The sequence below is a fragment of the Jaculus jaculus genome, chromosome 1 (genome assembly GCF_020740685.1).
Source record: "Jaculus jaculus isolate mJacJac1 chromosome 1, mJacJac1.mat.Y.cur, whole genome shotgun sequence".
In the NCBI taxonomy this organism is placed as follows: domain Eukaryota; kingdom Metazoa; phylum Chordata; class Mammalia; order Rodentia; family Dipodidae; genus Jaculus; species Jaculus jaculus.
In genome coordinates this window covers 307,850,884-307,873,836 of record NC_059102.1, presented here as the reverse complement: position 1 = coordinate 307,873,836, position 22,953 = coordinate 307,850,884, and the positions used below count along the sequence as shown (strand labels likewise).

Sequence of the window (22,953 nt, the reverse complement as noted above, 5' to 3'; positions counted from 1 at the left end):
TTGCTGTTTCCTTTGCTTTCTTGGATTATTTATATGCTGTTTCTTTAAATGTATGTATGAGCAATTCCCCCATTTCCTTCAGATTTTTTGCTCAAAAGTCATAGCCTCAGTTGAGCTCCACATGGTCAGATATCATATCTAACATCTCAGCTACTCCTTCACCAGTATTTTATTCTCCTTTTCCCCACCTCTCTTTAATACTTACCACTTGGTGCTGAACACTTTCCTAATACAATCCTGTTTTCTTTTCAAAATTTTTGTTTATTTTTATTTATTTGAGAGCGAGAGCCAGAGCGAGAGCAAGAGAGAATGGGTGAGCCTCCAGCCTCTGCCTCCAGACGAGTACGCCCCCTTGTGCATCTGGCTTATGTGGGTCCAGGGGAATCAAGTCTCCAGCCCGGGTCCTTAGGCTTCACCGGCAAGTGCTTAGCTGCTAAGCCATCTCTCCAGCCCCAATACAATCCTGTTTGTTGTCATTCCTACCCATCAGAATGTTTGCTTTACTAAGTAAAGGATTGTGTCTAATTCTGTAGCCATTTAGTTCATAGAAACAGTGGCTGGCACTCTGTAGGCCTCAATTAATTGTTGGTTGCATAAATAAATGGAAATAAGTTGTAGGTAAAGATAAACCATTTTCTCAGAAGTTGATCTAACCATTGGTCTTTCCAAGCATACATTTAAACAGACTTTTGTTATCCTTTTAAGTGGAATGCGTTTTGATGTCCTTACCCACAGAACCATGGTAATCTTTCATGAAAAAATTTTCAGTTATCAAAAAAATAACAGCAGTATTTTTTCCTGACTATGTATTTTAACAATTTATTGTGTATGCATTTGTTTCCTAGAACTGAATTGCTGTTGAATTGTTGCTAGGATAGAGAAATTTGGTGATGACAAATGACTTTTAAGCTTACCATCTGTGTGACTTTGGGTAGTCATAAAGTCTCTCAGTACTACAATTCCTTCTAAAAGGAGACAGTATCACTTCTCTGTGGTGTAGGAGGCTATGTGTGCAAGTTTAACATGTGTGTAATTCTTGACAATATCACAAGAAAAGCCACTTCATTAAGAACTTATTCTAGTAGCTTCATGAGTATGCTTTTGCAAACATTGTAAATTTATTATTTCTGTCTATTATTCTTTACTAGAGGTTAGGATAGGACTAATATTTGTAAGTGAAGCTAGGCACAGCAAAATATTTTAAGATGCAGAAGCAATTTTAGTTAACTCTACACAGATGCAGACCCACTAACAAGCACAGCAATTTAGTCTCTTAGAATATCTTCCTGTATACAAGGTATGTCCTCATGTTCTATTTTGCAGCCCTTTTTAAAATTTATTTATTTTGAGGGAGAGCGAGAGAGAGAAGTAAGTATGGTTGTGCCAGATCCTCTTGCTGCAGAAAATAAACTCCAGATGTATGTACCACTTTGTGCATATGACTTTATGTGGGCACTGGGGAATCGAACCTGAGTTGGCAGACTTTGCAAGCAAATGATTTTAATCACCAGGCCATCCCCCTAAGCCGTCATGCTCTGCTTTTTGAAACCATATTTGGTGGGCTGGGTTGATCGCATTGTTTTCAGTTTTTATAGGGGAAGATGAAACTTCACTGCAATAATTTGTTGAAGGTGATAGAATGGGTTGGTAGAGCAAGTTGCATTTTTGATTTCTTGACTTGTTGCACACTGTACAACTACTGGTCTGTGGGTGAGAAACTCACCACAGTTCACTTACCTGGCCTCTACTCATTACAGTGCTGATGTTTCTGGCCAGATTCATGCTGCCTCACCCACCTTCCCCTACCGCAGTAAACATGACATCCGAGACCAGCAGAAAAGTAAAGAACTACAGACAGGTCTAAGCTTTTTTGTATATTCTTTCATGCATGGTAAGACGATAAAAATGCGAATGTTTTGTGTATGCTTAAAGAGGTTGAGACTTGAAATAAAAATTACAGGAAAATTAACATGTGATCTTGAGAGGTCCATTTATACCTGACATTGAGGGGAGCATAGGAAAATTGGAACCCTAGTTTGGATGGATAGATGATAATCTCACCAGAATTCTCCTACTTAGGACTTCCTGATAACATGATTGCTTTGTTTAAAGATTTCAGTGGTAGCACACAAACACTTTGAGGTTAAAATTCATATGCATTAGTTCGATGTCATATTTTTTTTATTTTCTCTCTCTGATTTTCTGTTTGAATCAGGGTAGCCTACAAAGTGCTGGGGTTTCAGGTAAGTGCCACCACTTCCAGCTTCCCATGTCTTGGTTTAAAAGGTGAAGCACTTTGCTATCTAACCTCTGCCTACCTCTGCTTTCTTCATCTTACTCCTCACCAGCGTGCCTGCTGGTGTCCAAACTGTTCACCCTTCCATCTTCCCCATGCTATGGAGTTTTTCTTGATCTAGAGTGCTGAAACTCCCTTCCTTTATTTCATACCTGGGCAATCTCTCTTCATCTGAGTGACCAGTCCTTTATGATTTCTTTTTCCCTTTCCATTATTACAAGAGGAGGTGACCTTCTCTGTGCTCTCTGTAAGCCCTTTGCTTCTTGCTGTGATTGCATTATTCCTCTGTGTTAGAGTAGTTTTCTTGCTTCATCCATCATCCTCAAGGATATCAGTGAACCTAAGATTGTTAAAGAGCAACAAAACATCAATTCAGTGAATGAGTGAAATAGAAGTGAATTGTCAAATATGAAGTAATGATTGGCTCAGCATTTTATTATGTTTATTTATTTTGAAAATATTTTATTTATTTGCAAGGGGAAGAAAGAGGGGGGGGGGGACTGAGATTGAGGGAGAATGGTCATACCAGGGCCTCAGACACTGCAAAAGAACTCAGACACATTTTCCACTTTGTGCATCTGGGTTTGTGTGGGTACTGAGGAATCAAACCCAGGTCATTAGGTTTTGCAGGCAAGCACCTTAACCACGGCTTAGCATTTTAAATTGCCTATATAGTCTATGCCATGGAAGATGGAACTCTACATACAGTGAATATTCCAGAAGCATAGTCTTAACTTATTTTATTCTTACTTTAGTCCACAAGAAACTTGTGCATCTTGGGATGCACTGTGTGCTTTGAAGGGTTCAGAGAACATCTTGGCTCACCCGACACCAAGAGAATGCCAAGAATATTCTCAAAGACTGGACCTCTAAGGCATTTCACAACAGTGCCAGGAAAAGTCTATATAAAAGCAATAGTTACCAGGAGGGCATGTGGTTATCATTGAAAAGAGTTATCTTTTGCTCCATGTGCTTTGTGGTATACAATATCTAGAAGACATACTGAATTCTACATCTCATTACATTCTGCTGAAGCTTCATAAAAGAGCTTCACAGTGAGATCCTGTGTAGTGGTGAATGGAATGGAGATCAGCTTTTCCATTCATATAGCAGCCCACTTAGACCTCTGATTTCTCTCAAACATTCAGATGGCCCCGCCACAGCAGGCAATTGAGGTATCTGTGTTGGTGGTCCCACACCCAGGGGACCTTCTATCTCCACAGAGGGGTTTGAGAACACTACAGGTCCCCCCAATGGAAAGTCTACTGAGTAAGATTTTAAACCAGGGAGTGGCAGAGGCTGAGAAACTTGGGGGTGAAGAACAGGTCAGTTTTCCCCCTCTGTTTCTAGCTCTCCTCCACTCAACACTTTCAAAATAGACACTGTTTCCTTCCTACTCCACCGCCTGCCCCAAACTCAGCTGTAAGGTGGTCTACCACAAACATTCTGAACTGACAGTGGAGAAGTCACTAACCTTCCTCTCAGGCAGTACAACAAACTGAGGAGGATTTTGCCCAGGATGGCCAACAGAAGAATCACTTTGTTCTTTGGCTGGTCAGCATGAAGAGGAAATAGAGCTTATAGGGATAGTTCTGGAAATAGTACTTTGCTACTTGTCAATATGAATGTAACCAAGAGAAATGATATGGAAGTTTTGCCTTCAGAGATCTTTGAACATGGAAAACAACTTGCTCTCAATACCTCTAGGTTACTTAGAAATGCTGAATACATCACTAATAAGGGAGTAGATGGGAATATTCTCTAGAAGGCACCTGGATGCTTCATAGGTAGTAGGAGGAGCAGAGAGGAACCAGAAGAAGCAGAAATGCCCAGTTGTCACTTGTAAATAGCATTTGAATTTTGCAGCATGAGAAAATGCACAACTGCTCATAGATTACATTTTTTGCTAGGGAGGAAATATTTTCAGTCACAGTTAAGACATGAATATCATGAGGAATAACTTCTCTAAGGGTTAGGGGGTTGGGTATTGAGTCATAGTCTCCTTTGTTACCCTTAAGCAGGACAATCACCGGGTAGCAGGGAAAATATTCCTAAGGTTACTACAATATGACAGGTAGCAACCATAGTAAACTGAACTGATAATGGTTAGAGCACAGGACAGAGGCAGAGTCAACATAAGAGCCACTCACAGTGAGCAAACTTTCATGGGTATTTTCATAGCTATTTGGATGGGAATGTGTAAAAGTTCTCATTCTTTGTCATATAAACAATACTTCAGAAATAAAGAGAATCTTAACACATTGGTGTTCTAAGGTATAGGAGAAGACTACCTTAAAAGTGTTTTAGCCATGTCATGATACTAGGGATTAAACCTAGGACTTCATCCATGCTAGACAAGTGGTTTACCACTGAGATATATCCCCAGCCCTCTTTTTACTTCTTATTTTGAGACAGGGTCTCACTTTAGTGATTTAAGCTGGCCTTGAAGTTGGGAATTCCCTGCTTTAGCCTCCCAAACAACTGGGATTTCAGGCATACACCACCATACCCAACATGGTTTGACTCAAGGGAAAGGGTGATCCAGATAGAACAACTTGTGGGAATGTCTTAAATAATAACATAACAGTGTCTTAGATGTAACATAATGGATGAAAAAAGAAGAAATAAAACATAAACAATATGTTACATCTTTGAAGTTTTGAGCAACGTGAAAGAAGTAGTAGCACATTATATTTTTCCTCATTTGATGTAATCATGGATTAACTTTTCAGAAGCACCCGAAAACCAGAACTGGGGAGAAGGTTTCAACCTTTGACACCACTTCTACTATCTCTGCATGCTCCTTTCTACACTTATAATAAGTTTACAGAAACTGTACCATCACTTCTGATTCAAGTAAATAAATCTTCATATTGCTCCAATCTCAATGGAGAGAAGGAAAGGAGGAATTTGCTGTGTGTTTGTCTACTACTTGATGAATTGGTACATTTCAATTTAAGTTCCAGAATCTGCCTTCATGAGTGCCATTGTCTTTCTGCTTGTTTGTTCAGTCTTTATAGGTTAGTTTTGTTTGTCATGCATTATTTACATGACTTCTCCTTCCAATATTCAATCTCTATCACCTGTACAGATGTTTGCATGAGAGCTTCCCTATTGCCATCATCAGTCTCACTCTGCAGGCAGCAGTGGAGTGGTCTAGGGATGGACATCTGACTTAGGACTCTATCTCCTACAAACTTCTGAGTGATCCCAAGAGATTCCCATTTAATCTGGCTGGGACTTCAAGCAGTTAAAATAAAAACCAGGGTGGTTGTGATATATCTTGTGGCTTTTCATGAGGCAAAAGATGCTGCTAACCATGCTGTAAGCAGAAGGAAGATGAAGGGTCAAGTTCTATGGATCTCTGAATTGCTTCAAGCCTCTTTTCAGATGCCTACAAGCTTCTTTCTGGTCTAAGCTAGTTCACTCAGTAGTACTGATTATCATCTCCCACCTGGTTCAGGAACAAGGTCTCTTTTGTCTATTTTTAGCTTAATTCCCTTGCCCTAGTAAAGATTTGTTTTTCTTTCCTTTTACTTTTGTTTAAAGTTTAGATTTTTGTTGTTATTACACAGAAATTTAAACAGCTTCAAGCAACTTCTGAGACTCTGGCATGATTGTAGGATCTGAGAAGAGAATCATGGAATTCTTTGATATTTCAGAATGTACAAGTGCTTAATTAAAATGTCACCATTGTTTTATTCTAAAGTAAAATCACGGGCTGGAGAGATGGCTTAGCGGTTAAGCGCTCGCCTGTGAAGCCTAAGGACCCCGGTTCGAGGCTCGGTTCCCCAGGTCCCACGTTAGCCAGATGCACAAGGGGGCGCACGTGTCTGGAGTTTGTTTGCAGTGGCTGGAAGCCCTGGCATGCCATTCTCTCTCTCTCTCCCTCTATCTGTCTTTCTCTCTGTGTCTGTCACTCTCAAATAAATAAATAAAATAAAATGAACAAAAAAAATTATTTAAAAAAAATAAAGTAAAATCACTTAAAAGGAAAATATTTTTAGAAAAAAGATGCTGCTATATTCTATGTAAATTTTATAAGACTAATTCCAATTTAAGAAACACTACAAATGTGAGGAGTGGACATCTTAGAATGGTGGAGACATGGAAGTACTTTGAGTACCACATAAAACTTCAGATTTTTTTTTTTTTATGGAGTCTTCAGAGAGCACAGATGTCAGGCCTGTGATCTTTAAGATGCCAGTCCCAGACATGTTCCATGAAAAGATCTAAAAATTAACTCCTTTGTCTTGTTTTCCTCTACATGAATCTTTTCTTACAAAGTTTTTTGAAGATATACTCCAGCAAAAGAAAGGGGATAATTTAGGGATGAGGAAGAGATGGACCCCATGAAATAGTGCTTTTAATTCTAGATAGCAAGAATGCAAGTCTTAAAGTAACACCTGGAAAACATAGGCAAGAGAACTCCAAAAATAAGGGCAACTCAGGAGATTAGTTGGCATGTAGCATTTCCTAAAAAGCTTCAGGACAAGAAATGTAAGTAAAAAGTCAATTAAAAATTCCAAGGATCTGGGCATGGAGGTGCACACCCTGTCATCCTCACACATGGAAGTACTAATAGGAAAGGTGTGCATTCATGGCCAGTTTATATAGTGAAACCCTATCTCAAACCCAAAACAAAACCAAAATGAAAAATAAAAAAAACAACAAAATATTCCAAGGAAAACAAAAAAGGTAAAGATTATACATTGTTTGGCTCTCCATTAGCAACCTTTATATTCATAGAAATATAAAGAATTATTGAATAAACCTCTATTACTACATTGGGAGGATTGAAGAGGGAAAATAGTGGGGGAAAAAAGAAAAGAAAAATCTGATATGTTATAATTGCAAGTTAATAAAATCTATACTCCATTAAAATTGAAAAATAAGCATTAATGTGGGTGTGACAGAAAGAAAAAGAAAATTGCAATTATAGAATAAATAGCTAAGAGTTGAATGTGGTTCTTTTTTAAAGAACACACTGACAGCTGAAAATGGGTGAATTAAATATTCTTATTTTCATCATGAATCTTTGTCTTTGAGGAGTATTTGGCATTTTAAAAACCATGTTCATGTGTGATAGTTGAAAACGTTTTAAAGAATATATAATTAGGTTGATGTGACATTTTTTAGTGAATGTAATTTGATTTCTACTCATCATGACTCTTTTTAAAAATAAATACTCCCTAATTATTTACTAATCTATTCTAGAAGCTAGGTCAAGCCAGTGAAATCTATCACATGTTTGCATGTGAAAATGGAGACAATGTTTGCTTGCTTTCTATCTCCTTGTAACATTTCATTTTCCATGATTGATTAGGTCATACTGAGTCTTATAGGAGAGCAAGAACAGTAGGACCAGCTCTCATATTGTTAGCACAGCACACTGGCATGTATTCTTGAGGTCGCCCAAGGGCACACAGTGGATGAGGTCAGTGCGTCCATGTTCACAAGTCAGTCAGGATTTCACTGTAGGACTCAGATAGGCTGGTCCAGCATAGCACCATGGAAGCTGAGCCCAGGTGCTTCTGAAAATCAGTCATCTCATTTATGTAGTCTGCAAATCAGGGAGGAACTAGATTCTACTCAGAGCTCCTGTCCATAAGGGGGGCAGTACCAAGGAATACAGAGAATGCATGATCAGAGGCATCCTGGAAATGGGCTGGCCTGGTACAGGGCAGTGGCTTAGGGGCTGTTCTCTTTAGGAGTATGGGATTTAAAAAAAAATGAAAGAATTTAACTTAGATAGCATAAGACAAGAATGCTATTGAGTAACTTGCCAGATGGTCAGAAATTCTGGAGAACTAGACTTAGAAAGCAGACATCCAGGGATGGATTCACAGTGACAGTGAGTTCTTACTAAGCAGCCCTGAATGTCACTGCCTTCATCAATGGCTGTCTTGGTTTCTGAAATGGAAGCTCCAACTCCCATCACAAGAAATCTCTGACTGTCCCAAACCATGTTCTCACTCCTGGTAGACTTATAATTTTAGGGAGAAGTAACTACTTGATTACCTTTGCCTTGTGCCCAGGGGATTGGGAGAGAAAAAGGGGCATCTTCCATCAGTTACCTTAAAGGGTAATAGGGACTTGTTTGCCATTTATTTTGGGTATTCGCCCAGCAAGATAGATGTGTGGATATGATGATATTTTCAGATGTTTTAGTTGTCAAATGTGGGACTTTGTCTACCAAGGGAAAAATGAATGGTCCCAACTATAGTGACAGAAGAGGCAGAGCTTAGGCCATGGTCTGGATACACCTAATTCATCTTGTCCAGACTTGGGCTTATTAAGATGTCTATCTTCTCTTCTAGCCACTTACCATTATCTTCAACTTTATCTTGCTTTAAAGTGCTTCTTTTATCTTTGCCCATTTGAAAACCATTCCCCATAAGAGAGAAAAATAGAAGATATAGATGTTAATTTGTCCTGCTTTCTGTTCCCCTTAACTGGCTTATACTAAATAAACCAGGAAACACTGACATGCTTTATGAGAGGAAAGTCATATGCAAATAAGATCATAATTGCTTGTATTAGAAAAGCAATGAGAGTAGATTTTGGTTAGGGAAAAAAACCTACCAGGAAAGTGGTGTTCTCTTTGCCAGTAACAGCTGAGACCTGTGCAAACATAAGTTTCAAGTTCCCAGAGTTGGAAGCAGGGCCACCAGATTAAGCAAATTAAAATATGGGGTTTTCAGAACAAAGACATTTTTAGTATAAATAGGTATAATGTAATAAGTAAAATGTTATGTTAAAAATGATTTATTGTCTATCTGAAATTCAAGTTTAACTGAGAATCCTATCCTGTATCATATCCAGCAATCCTCATTGGAGGAATTCTCAAAGGCATTTAACACAGTTTTGATAAAGAAATGACACTAAAGAAGAACAGATATGGTTGTTCCTTGTACCTTACTTCCTTTTGCACATTCTAGTAACAGCAAATAATGTACAAAGAGGTCAGGGTTTTGTGCTTAAATTTTAAGTGAAATGTAAAAAAACAATAGGGTAAGATGAAGGTTAGGTATATAGTAAATTGGTAAAAACTATTTGGTTGTTCAGGTATTTAAGCAAAAGTCATATTTTATTCTCCACTTATTGAATTAAGTTGGCAATTTCCCTCACATAATGTGATTGTAAATTATTAACCCCCCATTTTTCCCAGGTAGCATATCACTTTAGCCCAGGCTGACCTGGAATTCACTATAGTCCCAGGCTGGCCTAGAACTAATAGTGATCTGCCGAGCTTTGCCTTCTGAGTGCTGGGATTAAGGCATTTGCCACTACATCTGGTGCAAACTATTCTTTTAAGAGCATTAACTCTCAGATACATTAAGATTTTTCATCATATTAATACTATATCAATGACATCAATCAATACACATTGAGGTCTTAGTACATTCCAGGAATGAGTCTAAGTATTTTAAATGTGCTAACTCATTTAATTCTTCTGACAGCCACATGAGGCATTTAGGATTATTTTCTCCTTTTCATATAGCTAGAGAAGTTGAGACAGAGAATTTAAAAGAACTTGGTAACCTACAGAAGGTCATGTGTTTATGAAATAATTAAGCCAAATATGAATATGACAGTGTGTTCAACAACCTGGGTTTTTCATCACTATATAATAGGTTAGCTCTTAAGGGTAACATTTCACAAATAAAGAAGATAATGTTAAGTCAAAACTAGTGCACATTGGGTGTTATGAGATTGGAAACTGCATATATGGTTTTCCAACTTGAATAGATTGGCCGATCTTAACTGCTTGATCAAATAGCTCTACATCAGGACGCTTACTATAAGCCTTGTCACCATCTATTTCATACCTCTGGGAAGTGGACAAAATAGATTGTTAGATTGTTCTTTGTCACTTTCTTCCACTCACCTTAGTCTGATTTAGTCTTGACGTGTATAAATTACAGGTTATCCCTTTCTTGCACTTGATGGTCAGTCTTCTTCCTGAGGGTCTCTTTGCATTGACCCCAACACTTTTCACCTCTCAACCCTTCTTCTGAGTTCTCAGGAATACCTTCCTTATGGTTGAGCTGTGTGATTGTGCATGGAAGTCATTTCTTTGGTCATAAGCCAGATTGCAAAAATTTCCCCATGACAAAGCTTTAGTGTATATTCAAATGAAAAACTCTATCTTTTATAGGATAGCAAGAAGAAATCTTTCTCAAGTGTGTTTCAAATGGAGAATTCTTGTAACTTCCCATGGTGACTCTACGTGCACTGTTCTTTCAGTACTGTCCTTAATAATTCTTGGCAGAAAAAGATAAAAAAATGAGGAAAATGTTTTCTTTTATGGTTTTAGCCTGATTTATGTTTTGAAGATTTAAGTGGAGTTAAAAAAAAATTTTGTTGCTCATTTTTATTTAGTTATTTGAGAGTGACAGACAAAGAGAGAAAGAGGCAGATAGAGAGAGAAGGTGCGCCAGAGCCTCCAGCCACTGCAAATGAACTCCAGATGTGTGCACCCCTTGTGCATCTGGCTAACATGGGTCCTGGGGAATTGAGCCTTGAGTTGGGGTCCTTAGGCTTCACAGGCAAGCGCTTAACCACTAAGCCATCTCTCTAGCCTTTAAGTGGAGTTTTAAAAGAAATACATTTATTTACTATTTATGAGGGAGACAGACAGAGAGAGAGGGAAAGAGAGAGAATGGGTACCCCAGGGCCTCCAGTTGCTGCAAATGACCTCCAGATGGGTGTGCCACCTTGTGTATCTGGCTTACATGGGTAGTGGAGAATTGAACGTAGGTCCTGTGGCTCTGCAGGCAAGTGCCTTAACTGCTAATCCATTTCCTCAGCCCTAGAGGTTTTTTTAAAATGAAATCATATCTTATTTTTTAACTTATTCCATGCCAAATGAAAGTAAATTTTTGGATTATTCTTCTCATTTCAAATTCCCCTTTGCAAAAACTAAAAATCAAACCTTTGTACCTAAACAGGTTGTTTGAACTTCTACTTACATAGCCTGGTGTCAGAACTCATGAAAATACATGGAGAGGTCAGACATACTGAGACAAGAAACCTGGCTTTTTTGATACTGATGTTAGCAAAGGCAAGAACTGACTAGAGAAAGTTTGGCTCATGTGACTAAGTTTAGCCTCTGAGAAACATCTGATGGAGGTATAAGCCTAAGAACTAATGGTTATGAAAGTATTTATCACTACTGGTGACGAAATTTCACTGCAACTTTGGTTACTTTCAATAAACCACATAGAACCACTGTGACTTCCACTAATGTCATTATGTAGTTCACACTCAAGACTACATAGCAGCAAGACTCTGCAAAAGATATAGTATGTATGTAAGCATGTGCTAGGGAGAGAGAGAGAGAGAGAGGGAGAGAGAGAAAGGAGAACCAGACAGCAGAGAATGGAAACTGCTGAGTAAGTGGTGTGAGGTGCCCTGTGCTGCCCGAACATCATTGCTACCCTGTCATGGTGAATCAGGTCTCATACCGCCAGTGCTATTATCAGTGTGGTCACTGCCATTAGGATTCTGTGCCACTTTCTATTTTTATTTTTTTGAGGTACTGGCTCATGCTCGTCCAGGCTAATCTGGAATTCTTCATTCTATAGTCTCAGGATAACCTCGAACTCACCATGATCCTCCTCCTCGGCCTCCAGAGTGCTGGGATTAAAGGCATGTACCACCATGCCCAGCTTTGTGCTACTTTATTAAGAAAAACTCCAAACTTAGCACTTTTTTTTTTCTCCTACTGAGGTATAATGATTCTCATCAATGAGACCAATGGATACCATTTATTTAACCCAATAGTTGTGGTTTCTGGGACTTTGTCTAAATAAATGATTGGATAAGCACATAAAGATATATGGGAAAGGATTGTTCATTGCAGTTATTGTAATAGCTCCCTCTATGTAAATTACCTGAATGTCTGTTAACTGGAGAGTAAATAAATTTTATCACATGCTTTCAAGGGAATTCTCTATGGCCATTAAAATGATAAAGTGTTGTATTTGTACCATATACTGATGAATGCTTTTAGGTGAAAAGAAAATACGTAAAGGAATTTGATATATAGTTTATCCTCATTTTTGCCATCTATCTATCTTTTCCTAAATATACTTTGGGGTGCTGAGAAGTTGAACCCAGAACTTCATGCATGTTAGGCAAGTGTTTTACCATTGTTACATCTAATAGCCCAGAAATAGTCTTGAAAACTAAACACAAAAATTCTGGGAATTAAGGCTGGGGAGATGGCTTGATAAATAGAAGTTCTTTCCATAAAAGCAAGATAATCTGAGAGGGTCTGGTTTTTCCTGAGTTTGATTCCCCAGCACACAAGTAAACACCTTTTGTGGAAATTTACTTAAAATGGACCATAGACCTAAAAGTAAGATATAAAACTGCTCAGCTCTTTGATGAAAACATGAGAATCGTCTGGATGATTTGGGGTTTGGAGATGATTTTTTTCAGATATGACACCAAATACATTCTTCATGAAAGAACAAGCCAATAACTTAGATTTCCTGAAAATGAAGAACTTTTGTTCTGAGGCAGACATAGTCAAGGGATTAAGAAGAGAAGTGGCAAACTGAAAGAAAGTATTTACAAAGGATATTTGAAGAATGACACTGCCCTCAAACACAAGTTATAGGAAGGACCCTTAAATCTCAGCAGTAAGCAAATGAACCATCTAATTAACTTGAGCAAAAGATTTATAAAAATAATATCATCAGAGAAAACATACAGATGGTAAATAAGTATATAAGGTGTTCCATCATACCTCATAATAGAAAAAGATAACATTACATATCTGTTATATGGGTAAAATCAAAACTATTGATGATATCAAATGCTGGCAAAGATATAGAGCAAAAAGAATACACATTCACTATTATTGGAAAAGAAATGATAATTTAGAAGACATTCTTATAGTTCCTTGAGCAAAAAATAGTCTCACCATATGATCTGTCAATTGTGCTGTGACAATTGCCCATATGTATTGAATACTTACATTCATACAATAACCTACATATGGATGTTTATAACAGCTTTATTAATAACTGTTGGAACAATTAAAAGTTTTTTCATAGACAAGTGGATAAATGAAAAATATATAACCATACAAAGAAGTATTATTTAGCAATATATTAGTTACCTTTCTTACTGCTGAATATATCATAACAAAAAGCAATTTAAGGATGAAAAACTTATTTTGGCTCACAGTTCAAAGGAATTCAGTCTGTCCTGTCAGGGAAGTCATGGTGAGAGAAGCATGAGGTGCCTGGTCACAGGAAGTAGAGAGAAATGAATTTCGGTATTCTACTTGCTTTCTTATTTCTATTTGGTCTGGGAACCCAGCCCATAATTTGTTTTTCTTACATTCAAGATGGTCTTTCCTCCTCAGTGTGTCTTCTAAGTGATTTCAAATCAAGTTCACAATGAAAATTAATGGTCACAAGTACTAAATATAAATAAGTTTTCAAGCTAGGAAAATACCTAGAAGAATCTTAAAGCTCTATCATTAAAAAAAGAAGCCAACTAGAAACGGTAAAACTATGGAGGTTAGTAAATAAATTCAGTGGTTCCAGAGGCTGTGGGGAGGAAGGGATTAATAGACTGAGTGCCCTTGATTTCTAGAGTAGCACAACTTGTTTAGACCATTGGGGAGAATACATGACATGTCACAATTGTCAAACCCTATAGGATGCATAGCACAAAGATAAGCCATGGATGGTGGATTATAGATGTGTCAATGTAAGGTCATCAATTATGATAAGTGTAGCATTCAGGTAAGAGCTGTTGACATGGTGTGGACCTGTACAAGAGGAAGGGGCTTGGGAGAAATCTCTGTACTTGCTGCTGGATTTTTCTATAAACCTAAAACAATGATTAAAAAGAATAGTCAAGTAATCTAATAGACAGCAAACTCTATGACTAGTGTCCACAATCGAACTCTTCCCAAACACAGCTTCTAATTGGAACTTTCTCTCTCCAAGTTGATTTTTTATTTCTTTTGAGTATAATTATTTATTTCCCAATAGTTATATTTGTCACTGTAGTTAAGCTTTTACATATATTTTAATTTAAATTTATTAGGAAATTTAATATGTAACCATGTTGCAGATTGGCCATAATCCCATTGGGTTTTCCTTTTTTTTTTCGAGGCAGGGTCTCACTCTGGTCCAGGCTGACCTGGAATTAACTCTGTAGTCTCAGGGTGGCCTTGAACTCATGGCGATCCTCCTACCTCTGCCTCCCGAGTGCTGGGATTAAAGGCATGCGCCATCACGCCCGGCTGGGTTTTCCTTTTATGTCTCCTCTCCTCTGCCCTTATTTCCCCCCGAGGGTCCTCTTCAGTGATGCATTGGTAATCGCAGTGTGGTTGTGGTTGCACCAGTTTTTGTGGGAAGGCCAATGCCTTAGAGTAGACTTTCCTACCCTGTGTCTCTTATATCTTTTCTATCCCCTCTTTTGTAATGTTCTCTGAGCTTTGGAGGGTATGTTAGAAGTCTGCTTTATTATTGAGCTCTTGGCAGTCTCTCATTTTCTGCTTTGATGAGTCAAAACTCATCTTCTTAGTGTCTACTACAATCTCCTTGAAGAAGGTTCTGTAGCTAGTCACGAGAGCAGCACTCATAATTAATCTGCCTCTTCCTCTGTAATGTTTCTCTGGCCCTGGTGGGTATGATTTTCTCTTGTAAGGTACTCAACTTTCTCTTGTCATTCTGATGGGTTTTGGGTCTCACCACTATTCACAGCCACCCATAAAAGCCAAGTGCTTTAACCAAGAGCACTGTTGATCAAAGGGGACAAACATATACAATCATTTTATTTTATTTTAATTTATTTGAGAGAGGTGGGGGGGGGGAGAGAGAGAGAGAGAGAGAGAGAGAAAGAGAAAGAGAGAGAGAGAGAGAGAATAGGCACACCAGGGCCTCTTGCCACTCCAGATGCATGCACCACTTTGTGCATCTGCCTTTATGTGGATACTGGAGAATTGAACCTGTCCTATCAGGCTTTGCAAGAAGTGCCTTTAATCTCCGACCCCCAAATTACCATTTTTAAAAATACTTTAATTTTATTTATGAGAGAGAGACTGAGAGAGAATGGGTATGCCAGGGCCTCTAGCCATTGCAAAAGAACTCCAGACCCATGTACCACCTTGGGCATCTGGATTATGTGGGTCTTGAGGAAATGAAACTAGGTCCTTTGGCTTTGCAGGCAAGTGCCTGAACCACTAAGCAGCCCCAAAATTACCATTTAAAGGTCAGGATATTTCATCCTTTGTTTTTGTAATGAAGTCAGAATTTAACAGATTTAGCTATGTCAGGATTAAGGAAGTCTCTACAGCAGAAATAATATAAAAGATACGTAGAAAGGAAGAAGAAACAAGCATACAGAGGACGTGCTTTGGGAGCACAGAGGTTGGTGCTGCTGTGGTATCATTACCATACACTATTGATACAGGTCCAAAAGAAAACATTAGGATCATAAAGAGACTTAATCACAAAAACAAAACCAAACTACCCAAGCAGTGCACTTTTTTCTGGTACTTTCTTTGGCTTCACTGTGTGACAGTCTATAATCAGCACTAACAGTCCCATGTTAGTGCCCGAGAATGAGTCTATGCCTTAGTCACCCCAGAATCATTTGTGGACCTTATAGAGTCAATGTTTCATTTCTAGTAACTGATAAAGCTACCATGGTGCTTGCCATATTGCAGTGACGTTTATATATGTATATATATTCATATTCAAATATGTATGTCACTTATCAGAGTACGAGTCATGATTTATTCTTTCATTATTTTTTCCTGTTTCTAAGATAGTTTTGTGGTGGTTTGATTCAGGTGTCCCCCATAAACTTAGGTGTTCTGAATGCTAGCTTCCTCAGCTGATGGAGATTTGGGAACTAACGCTTCCTGGAGGCAGTGTATTGCTGGGGGTGGGCTTATGGGTGTTATAGCCAGTTTCACCTTGCCAGTGTTTGGCACACTCTCCTGTTATTATTGTACACTTTATGTTGGCCAGGGGGTGATGTCCAGCCTCTGCTCATGTCATTTTCCCTGCCATTGTGGAGCTTCCCCTCAAGTCTGTAAGCCAAAATAATTCCTTTTTTCTTCAAAGCTGCTCTTGGTCAGGTGATTTCTGGAAGCAATGCGAATCTGACTGGAGCAATATTTTACATAAAGTACTTAGACAATGTGTTCAATTCATATCAGATACAACTGTCTCTGTTAATCATTCTGAAGTTGAAGATAAAAATGTAGTCATAAATGACCCAACTTTCTTCCTTTCATTTCCTTAATTGTACCACTGTACATCTAATAGAGTCTGTGGTCTAATTTATATGCAGCAAGAAAGAGTATGATAGTTAGATGTGTGATTTTCATATTATCTTACTATTAAATATTTTGCATACATAGTGTCACCAGTTGCTACCTTATTTCAATGATGTTGACAAATACAATTTCCTGTATAAAGATGAGAGCACTCATCACTGAAATCCCCAAGTGACTGGCTGTTTCCTTCAAGCTGATTGTGGGAGAGCTTCTCCTGGTACCCATGGTCAGTAAGAGACCCACGGTAGAAAAGTTCTGGGTAACAATAGTGTTCATCATCAGGGATTTGTGTAAGATATCACAGCTACAGGGCACTTTTCTCTTTCATAGAAATGCCTGGTCTTGATCTTAGGCAAGAAACAGAAAGGAAAAAAATTTATTTTGTTTTAAGGCTGAAACTTTCTCTTAGAGCAGACACTCTTGAGGTTTGCAGGCAGGCTATGCAGTTGCTTGAAAGTCAGAATTGCATAAGCATGTGCCTACATAGGACCTTCACTTTTTCTGCATAATTAGCATTGTTATCCCTGAAAATGTAATTAAAAAATAGTTGTGAGTACGTCTAATGAAAATGGAGTTTATAAGGAATTCACAAAGGTTATGGGCTTTATTCTTCGAGCAGTTAGAAATGAATAGCAATGAAATATCACCTATAACCTATTATGTATATCTATTCAATGGCTAAAATAATTTGTTGAAACCCAGTATTGACAAGGTTTTGGAAAACAGATACTTTCATACCTTATTAGTAGGAATGTCAATTAAATCCTATTGTATCATATTATAAGCTACAGTTTCATAAATTATGTATCAGTACTCATAGATTGCCTTTTGTAGCACAAATTTGGCTTTGTGGATCAGTGGATAAGCACTGAACACCAAGAACTATCTTCCAGCTAGCTTTATTTATTTATTTATTTTTTTCCAGGTAGAATCTCACTCTAGCTCAGACTGACCTGGAATTCACTATGTAGTCTCAGGGTGGCTTTGAACTCATGGCAATCCTCCTACTTCTGCTTCCCAAGTGCTGTGATTAATGGTGTGCACCACCACGGCTGGCCCAGCCAGCTTTATTTTTATACACATAACCTTTACCCAGCTTTTCAAGAAAGCAGCATGTCTCAAATTCAGAGGTAGACTCAAACAAGCTTCCTGAAGAAGCATGCTAAAGAGATCCTCAGATAAGCACAGAACTAAAAAAAACGTATACATTGTTATTGCACAGTGGTCTAGTTCAGTAAAAATAAATTAAGGGTCCACCAAAAGGGCATCCTGTGGTGTATCAGAGATTATATGATAGTAGATGGCATGGATTAATACCTTGATTTTGAATCTGGCAGACTTGGGTTTGAGTCTTCACTTTTTCCTTCTGAGCTTTGTGAGAGCAAGTGAGTTCCTGGCCTTCTAAACTTTCCAAGCTTCAGTTTTTTTTTCTCCATTTATAAAATGTAGATAATAATTCACCTTAATCCATTATATTGCTTGAAGGATTAAATGGGTCAATGCCCTTTAGTGCTTAGCACAGACCTCCCACATTGTGCACATATGATAGATAAACAACCATCGAATGCTGCAGACAGAGTGTGGAATGATAAATGCATAGGTCTATTGAGCTAGAGAGAGGTTTGGAAGAATATCCACATACAGTGGTTAAGAGATTATCATTGGGCAATGGGATAAAAATTACTTTAAAAAATCTTTTCAGGCTGGAGAGATGGCTTAGTGGTTAAGGCACTTGTCTAGGAAGCCTGAGGATCCAGGTTCAATTCCCCAGTATCCTTGTAGGTCAGATGCACAAGATGGCACATGTGTCTGAAGTTCACTTGCAGTGGCTAAGGCCCTGGTGTGCCCATTCTTCTCTCTCTATCACTCTGCCTCTTTCTTTCTCAAATAAATAAAATATTAATTAAAATTTTATTTAAAAACTTTTCCATAGTGTCTAAACTTTCTTTACAGTAATGTTACTGTATTTATCTGAAAAAGCATATCAAACTATTTAGGGAGAAAAATAACTACAATATAACATTTTAATTTATAATTGTACTGGGACATAGTTAAATAACCAAAAAAACTTAAATTTTTTTTTCTTTAAAATAATTGAGTATTAGGTGCACAATTGGATTAATCTTAAACACATATTTGTGAGAGGGCATGCTGAACTTATTGACACTTTGTGGTGGTTTGATTCAGGTGTCCCCCATAAACTTTGGTGTTTTGAATACTAGGCTTCCCAGCTGATGGCAATTAAAGCTTCCTGGAGGAGGTATTTTGTTGGGGGTAGGTTATGGGTGTTATGGCCAGTTTCCCCTTGTCAGTGTTTGGCACACTCTCCTACTGCTGTTGTCCACCTGATGTTGGCAAGGGGGTTATGTCCACCCTCTGCTCATATCGTCATTTTCCCTGCCATTGTGGAGCTTCCCCTCAAGTCTGTAAGCCAAAATAAATCTTCTTTTTTCCCCCACAAGCTGCTCTTTGTCGGGTGATTGCTGCCACCAATGTGAACCTGACTGCAACACGCTTGCACATAATCTTGCACTGATCTCAATTATATTTCCCAGCTTCAACCCCATCCCCCACTGTCCCATTAAATACTCATTTCCAGATGGGATTACATCACCACTTCTCACTAATGAAATGTAAGGAAAGAATCCATGCCACTTCTGGGTGGTTAAGCATAGGTAAGCCTGTCCATGCTGTCATGTCCTCTAGGACTCTCCAGGATAGGGGTTGGCAAGTGTAGAGCAGTCTTGCTTCCTGAGTCACTTTCAGAGGACAGTCTCCAAGACAGACAGCTGATTAGAAATATCTGCATTCTAGCCGGGCGTGGTGGTGCACGCCTTTAATCCCAGCACGCGGGAGGCAGAGGTAGGAGGATTGCCATGAGTTCACGGCCACCCTGAGATGACAGAGTTAATTCCAGGTCAGCCTGGACCAGAGTGAGACCCTACCTCAAAAAACAAAACAAAACAAAAAAAAATCTGCATTCTATTTGTGTTGGTAAGATCTGAATAATACAATTAGGTCTACATTATCAGCATTAGCCTACATGTGACCATTATATTTTATTCAATTAATCAAATTGTTCAATGAACTGCCATTAACCTACCTTCCATCTGAGCACTTGAACATTCAAAATAATTTACATTCATCTGATCCATGAATACATCAAGCAGCAGAACTTAGAGAAAAAAATTGCAATATCCATGACAATAATTTAGACGTAATACATAACGAATTCTGACATGCCAATAAGAAAAAAAGATAAGTTACTAATAGGAAAATAGAAGAAGCATAGAAGTATATTCTATAAGGGGTTGTATATTACATGGGTTATATGTTGTGTGTGGTATTAGACTTTGTAGGTATAAATGTTTACTTTTCATTGCTCATGCATGCTTACTCACTCATATACTTGCACTCTCATACCCAGGTTTATTCTGGTTACAGGAATCAAGCAGCTCCCTTGTGCCAGGCACTATACTATTCTCTAAGAAATCAATTAAAATAAAAGACAAACAGGAGCTACAGAGATGGTTCAGCAGTTAAGGTGCTTGCCTGCAAAACCTAACGACCCAAATTGGAGTCTCCAGTGCCCATGTAAAGCCGGATGCACCAAGGGCTTCTGCATCTGAAGTCGGAGTGGCTAGAGGCTCTGGCATGCCTCTGTGTGTGTGTCTGTCTCTCTCTGCTTGCAAATAAATAATTAAATAAAGATTTTTTCCCCCCTAAGACAAAGAATTCCTGGAAGGAGAAGAACAATCAAAAAACCAAAAAGTAAACCATTATTTTATTAGAAGGTGTGAAGACTTTGGAGGTCAAACAGAGCAGAGAGGAGAGATCACATCATCCAAGGATCGATGTGTGTCTGTCGTCTTAAATTTGGTGCTCAGGGGAAGCTTTAAACAACAATTGAACAAAGAATTCAGGAAGGTGAGCAAGAGATGCCCGTCTGTGTCTGAGGGGACCCGTTATCAGGAAAAGCGAGCAGTGACAACAGAGGCTCAGAGGGAGGCTCAGAGCCTGGCGAGGTGCCTGACAGCAAGTAGGCCATCGTGGCTGCTGGAGGTGTTTCAGGAGAAGACAGTAGCAAGAGATGTTGCTGGAATGAATGGGTGAGAAGGGCTTGGGTTACAAAAGACTTTGAGTATCATTCATAAAAGTGGAACTGTGATTCTTTTCAAAGAGAATTGGCATATATTATATTTTAAAATGATGTCTTTGGCAGGTATAGTAAATCCTCTGAAGGGGACCAGGGTGAAGAAAGATCAGTGAAGAGGCGATACATGGAACATCCAGAAGGTCCCTGGTAAAACCATTTAAAGTACGATGGGGTGGGTTAAAACAGTGGAGAGGTGTTGGAGTCTTTTAAATGGTGAGAATGCTATATCCACCCAGCAATTTTTTTTTCCCCATGATACACTGAATCCCAGGGTTTGGGGACACTCCAGGAACCAGAGCAGGTTTGTGGGCTCCCAGGTAGTGAGACCCTCAGTCAGGCCCTGTGAGGGTCGCAGTTACTGTTCTGGGGCGCCTGACCCCCCTGCCCAGTGCATGCGTCACTGTTCGTTGGGGAGGGGGGAGGCTCGAGCCACCTACTGGCCGAGCTTCCTCAGAGGTCCCTGGAGGCGGGATCAGAGTTGGAAGTGGCCTTGGAAGAGCAACGCGGAGTCTCCCTTCCTCCCTGTTTTCCATGGGGGAACCGAGCTCACGGTGTTGATGGCTGCGTTGGTCGCTCGTCCCCAGCTCCCTCCTAAGTCCGGTTTCTCGGGCGCAGAGCCAACATGAGCCTGTTTGGAACGACCTCGAAGTTTGGAAGCAACGGGAGCTCGGTGGGCACGTTCGGCAGCGCGGCCGCGGATCACCACAACCCCATGAAGGACATCGAGGTGACGTCTTCTCCCGACGACAGCATCGGCTGCCTGTCGTTCAGCCCGGCATCCTTGCCGGGCAACTTCCTCGTGGCAGGGTCGTGGGCGAACGACGTGCGCTGCTGGGAGGTCCAGGACAACGGGCAGACGGTCCCCAAAGCCCAGCACATCCACGCGGGGCCCGTGCTCGGGGTGTGCTGGAGCGACGACGGGAGCAAGGTGTTCACCGCCTCGTGCGACAAGACTGCCAAGATGTGGGACCTCAACAGCAACCTCGCCATTCAGATCGCCCAGCACGACGCCCCCATCAAAACCGTCCACTGGATCAAAGCCTCCAACTACAGGTGTGTGATGACCGGGAGCTGGGACCGGACGCTGAAGTTTTGGGATACCCGCTCGTCAAACCCAGTGATGGCCTTACAGCTCCCAGAACGCTGCTACTGCGCTGACGTGGTGTACCCCATGGCCGTGGTGGCCACGGCCAGAAGGGGCCTGATCGTCTATCAGCTGGAGAACCAGCCCTCGGAGGTCAGGAGGGTCGAGTCCTCGCTGAAGTTCCAAAATCGCTGCGTGGCTATTTTTAAGGACAAGCACCACAAACCGAACGGCTTTGCCCTGGGGAGCATCGAGGGGAAAATCGCCTTCCACTACCTCAACGTCCCAAATTCGGTCAAAGACAGTTTCACCTTCAAATGCCATCGTTCCAATAGAGCCAACTCTTCAGGCTCCCAGGACATCTACGCGGTGAACGGGATGGCTTTCCACCCGATCCACGGCACCCTGGCCACGGTGGGGTCTGACGGTCGCTTCAACTTCTGGGACAAAGATGGCAGGGCAAAACTGAAGACTTCGGAACCGCTGGACCAGCCCATCTCGGCTTGCTGCTTCAACCACAACGGAAACATATTTGCTTATGCCTCCAGCTATGACTGGTCCAAGGGACACGAGTTTTACAATCCCAAAAGGAAAAATTACATCTTCCTCCGCAATGCGGCCGAGGAGCTAAAGCCTAGGAACGGCAAGTAGTGGCTTGGCCCGCGCTGGGCCTCTTGCTTTACAAACTCGGGCCCGAGCCACGGACCCCACCATCAGGCCTGCATGTGCCTTTGCCATCCCGGCGACTTGCCATCTCTCCACGCCACTCCTGCTGCAGGTTTTCTGTGACTCCAGGAGACTGACGTTAAGATTCTTGCAGGCAGTATGCACTCCACAATCGTTAAGGCCACCTGTGTACCCCGAACTGTGTTTTAAAATATTTTGAAGAATTTAAAAAAGCATACAATAAATTATCATATAGTTACCAAGTTGTACAATAGGTTCTTTGAATTCATTTTTCCTTTTTTTGCTGAAAATTTGTATCCTTTAACTAATGCTGTGCAGTTGCCTTCCTTCCATCCTTCTCAGTCTCTGGAAGTCACTGTTCCACTCTATTTTTCTTTTATAAAAAATTTCAATTATTTATCTGTATGTGT

General features: G+C 39.9%; 1 protein-coding gene and 1 long non-coding RNA gene across 2 annotated transcripts in view; both read left to right on the top strand.

Annotated features, from left to right (window-relative positions):
- Window positions 1–20,889, top strand: part of LOC123457651 — a 103,090-nt gene extending 82,201 nt beyond the window's left edge. Inside the window, exon 4 of the long non-coding RNA XR_006635096.1 lies at window positions 20,839–20,889. This is a non-coding gene — a long non-coding RNA (uncharacterized LOC123457651). The remainder of the gene's footprint in view (window positions 1–20,838) is intronic.
- Window positions 20,890–21,394: 505 nt separating this feature from the next.
- Window positions 21,395–22,507, top strand: LOC101597788 (mRNA export factor-like). Its single transcript, XM_045141759.1, has one exon. The coding sequence runs from the start codon at window positions 21,395–21,397 to the stop codon at window positions 22,505–22,507; it is 1,113 nt and encodes a 370-aa protein (XP_044997694.1).
- Window positions 22,508–22,953: the final 446 nt, after the last annotated feature.

Excerpts from the sequence above, each read along its gene's own strand:
- LOC101597788 (XM_045141759.1), top strand. The coding sequence starts at position 21,395 with ATGAGCCTGTTTGGAACGACCTCGAAGTTTGGAAGCAACGGGAGCTCG.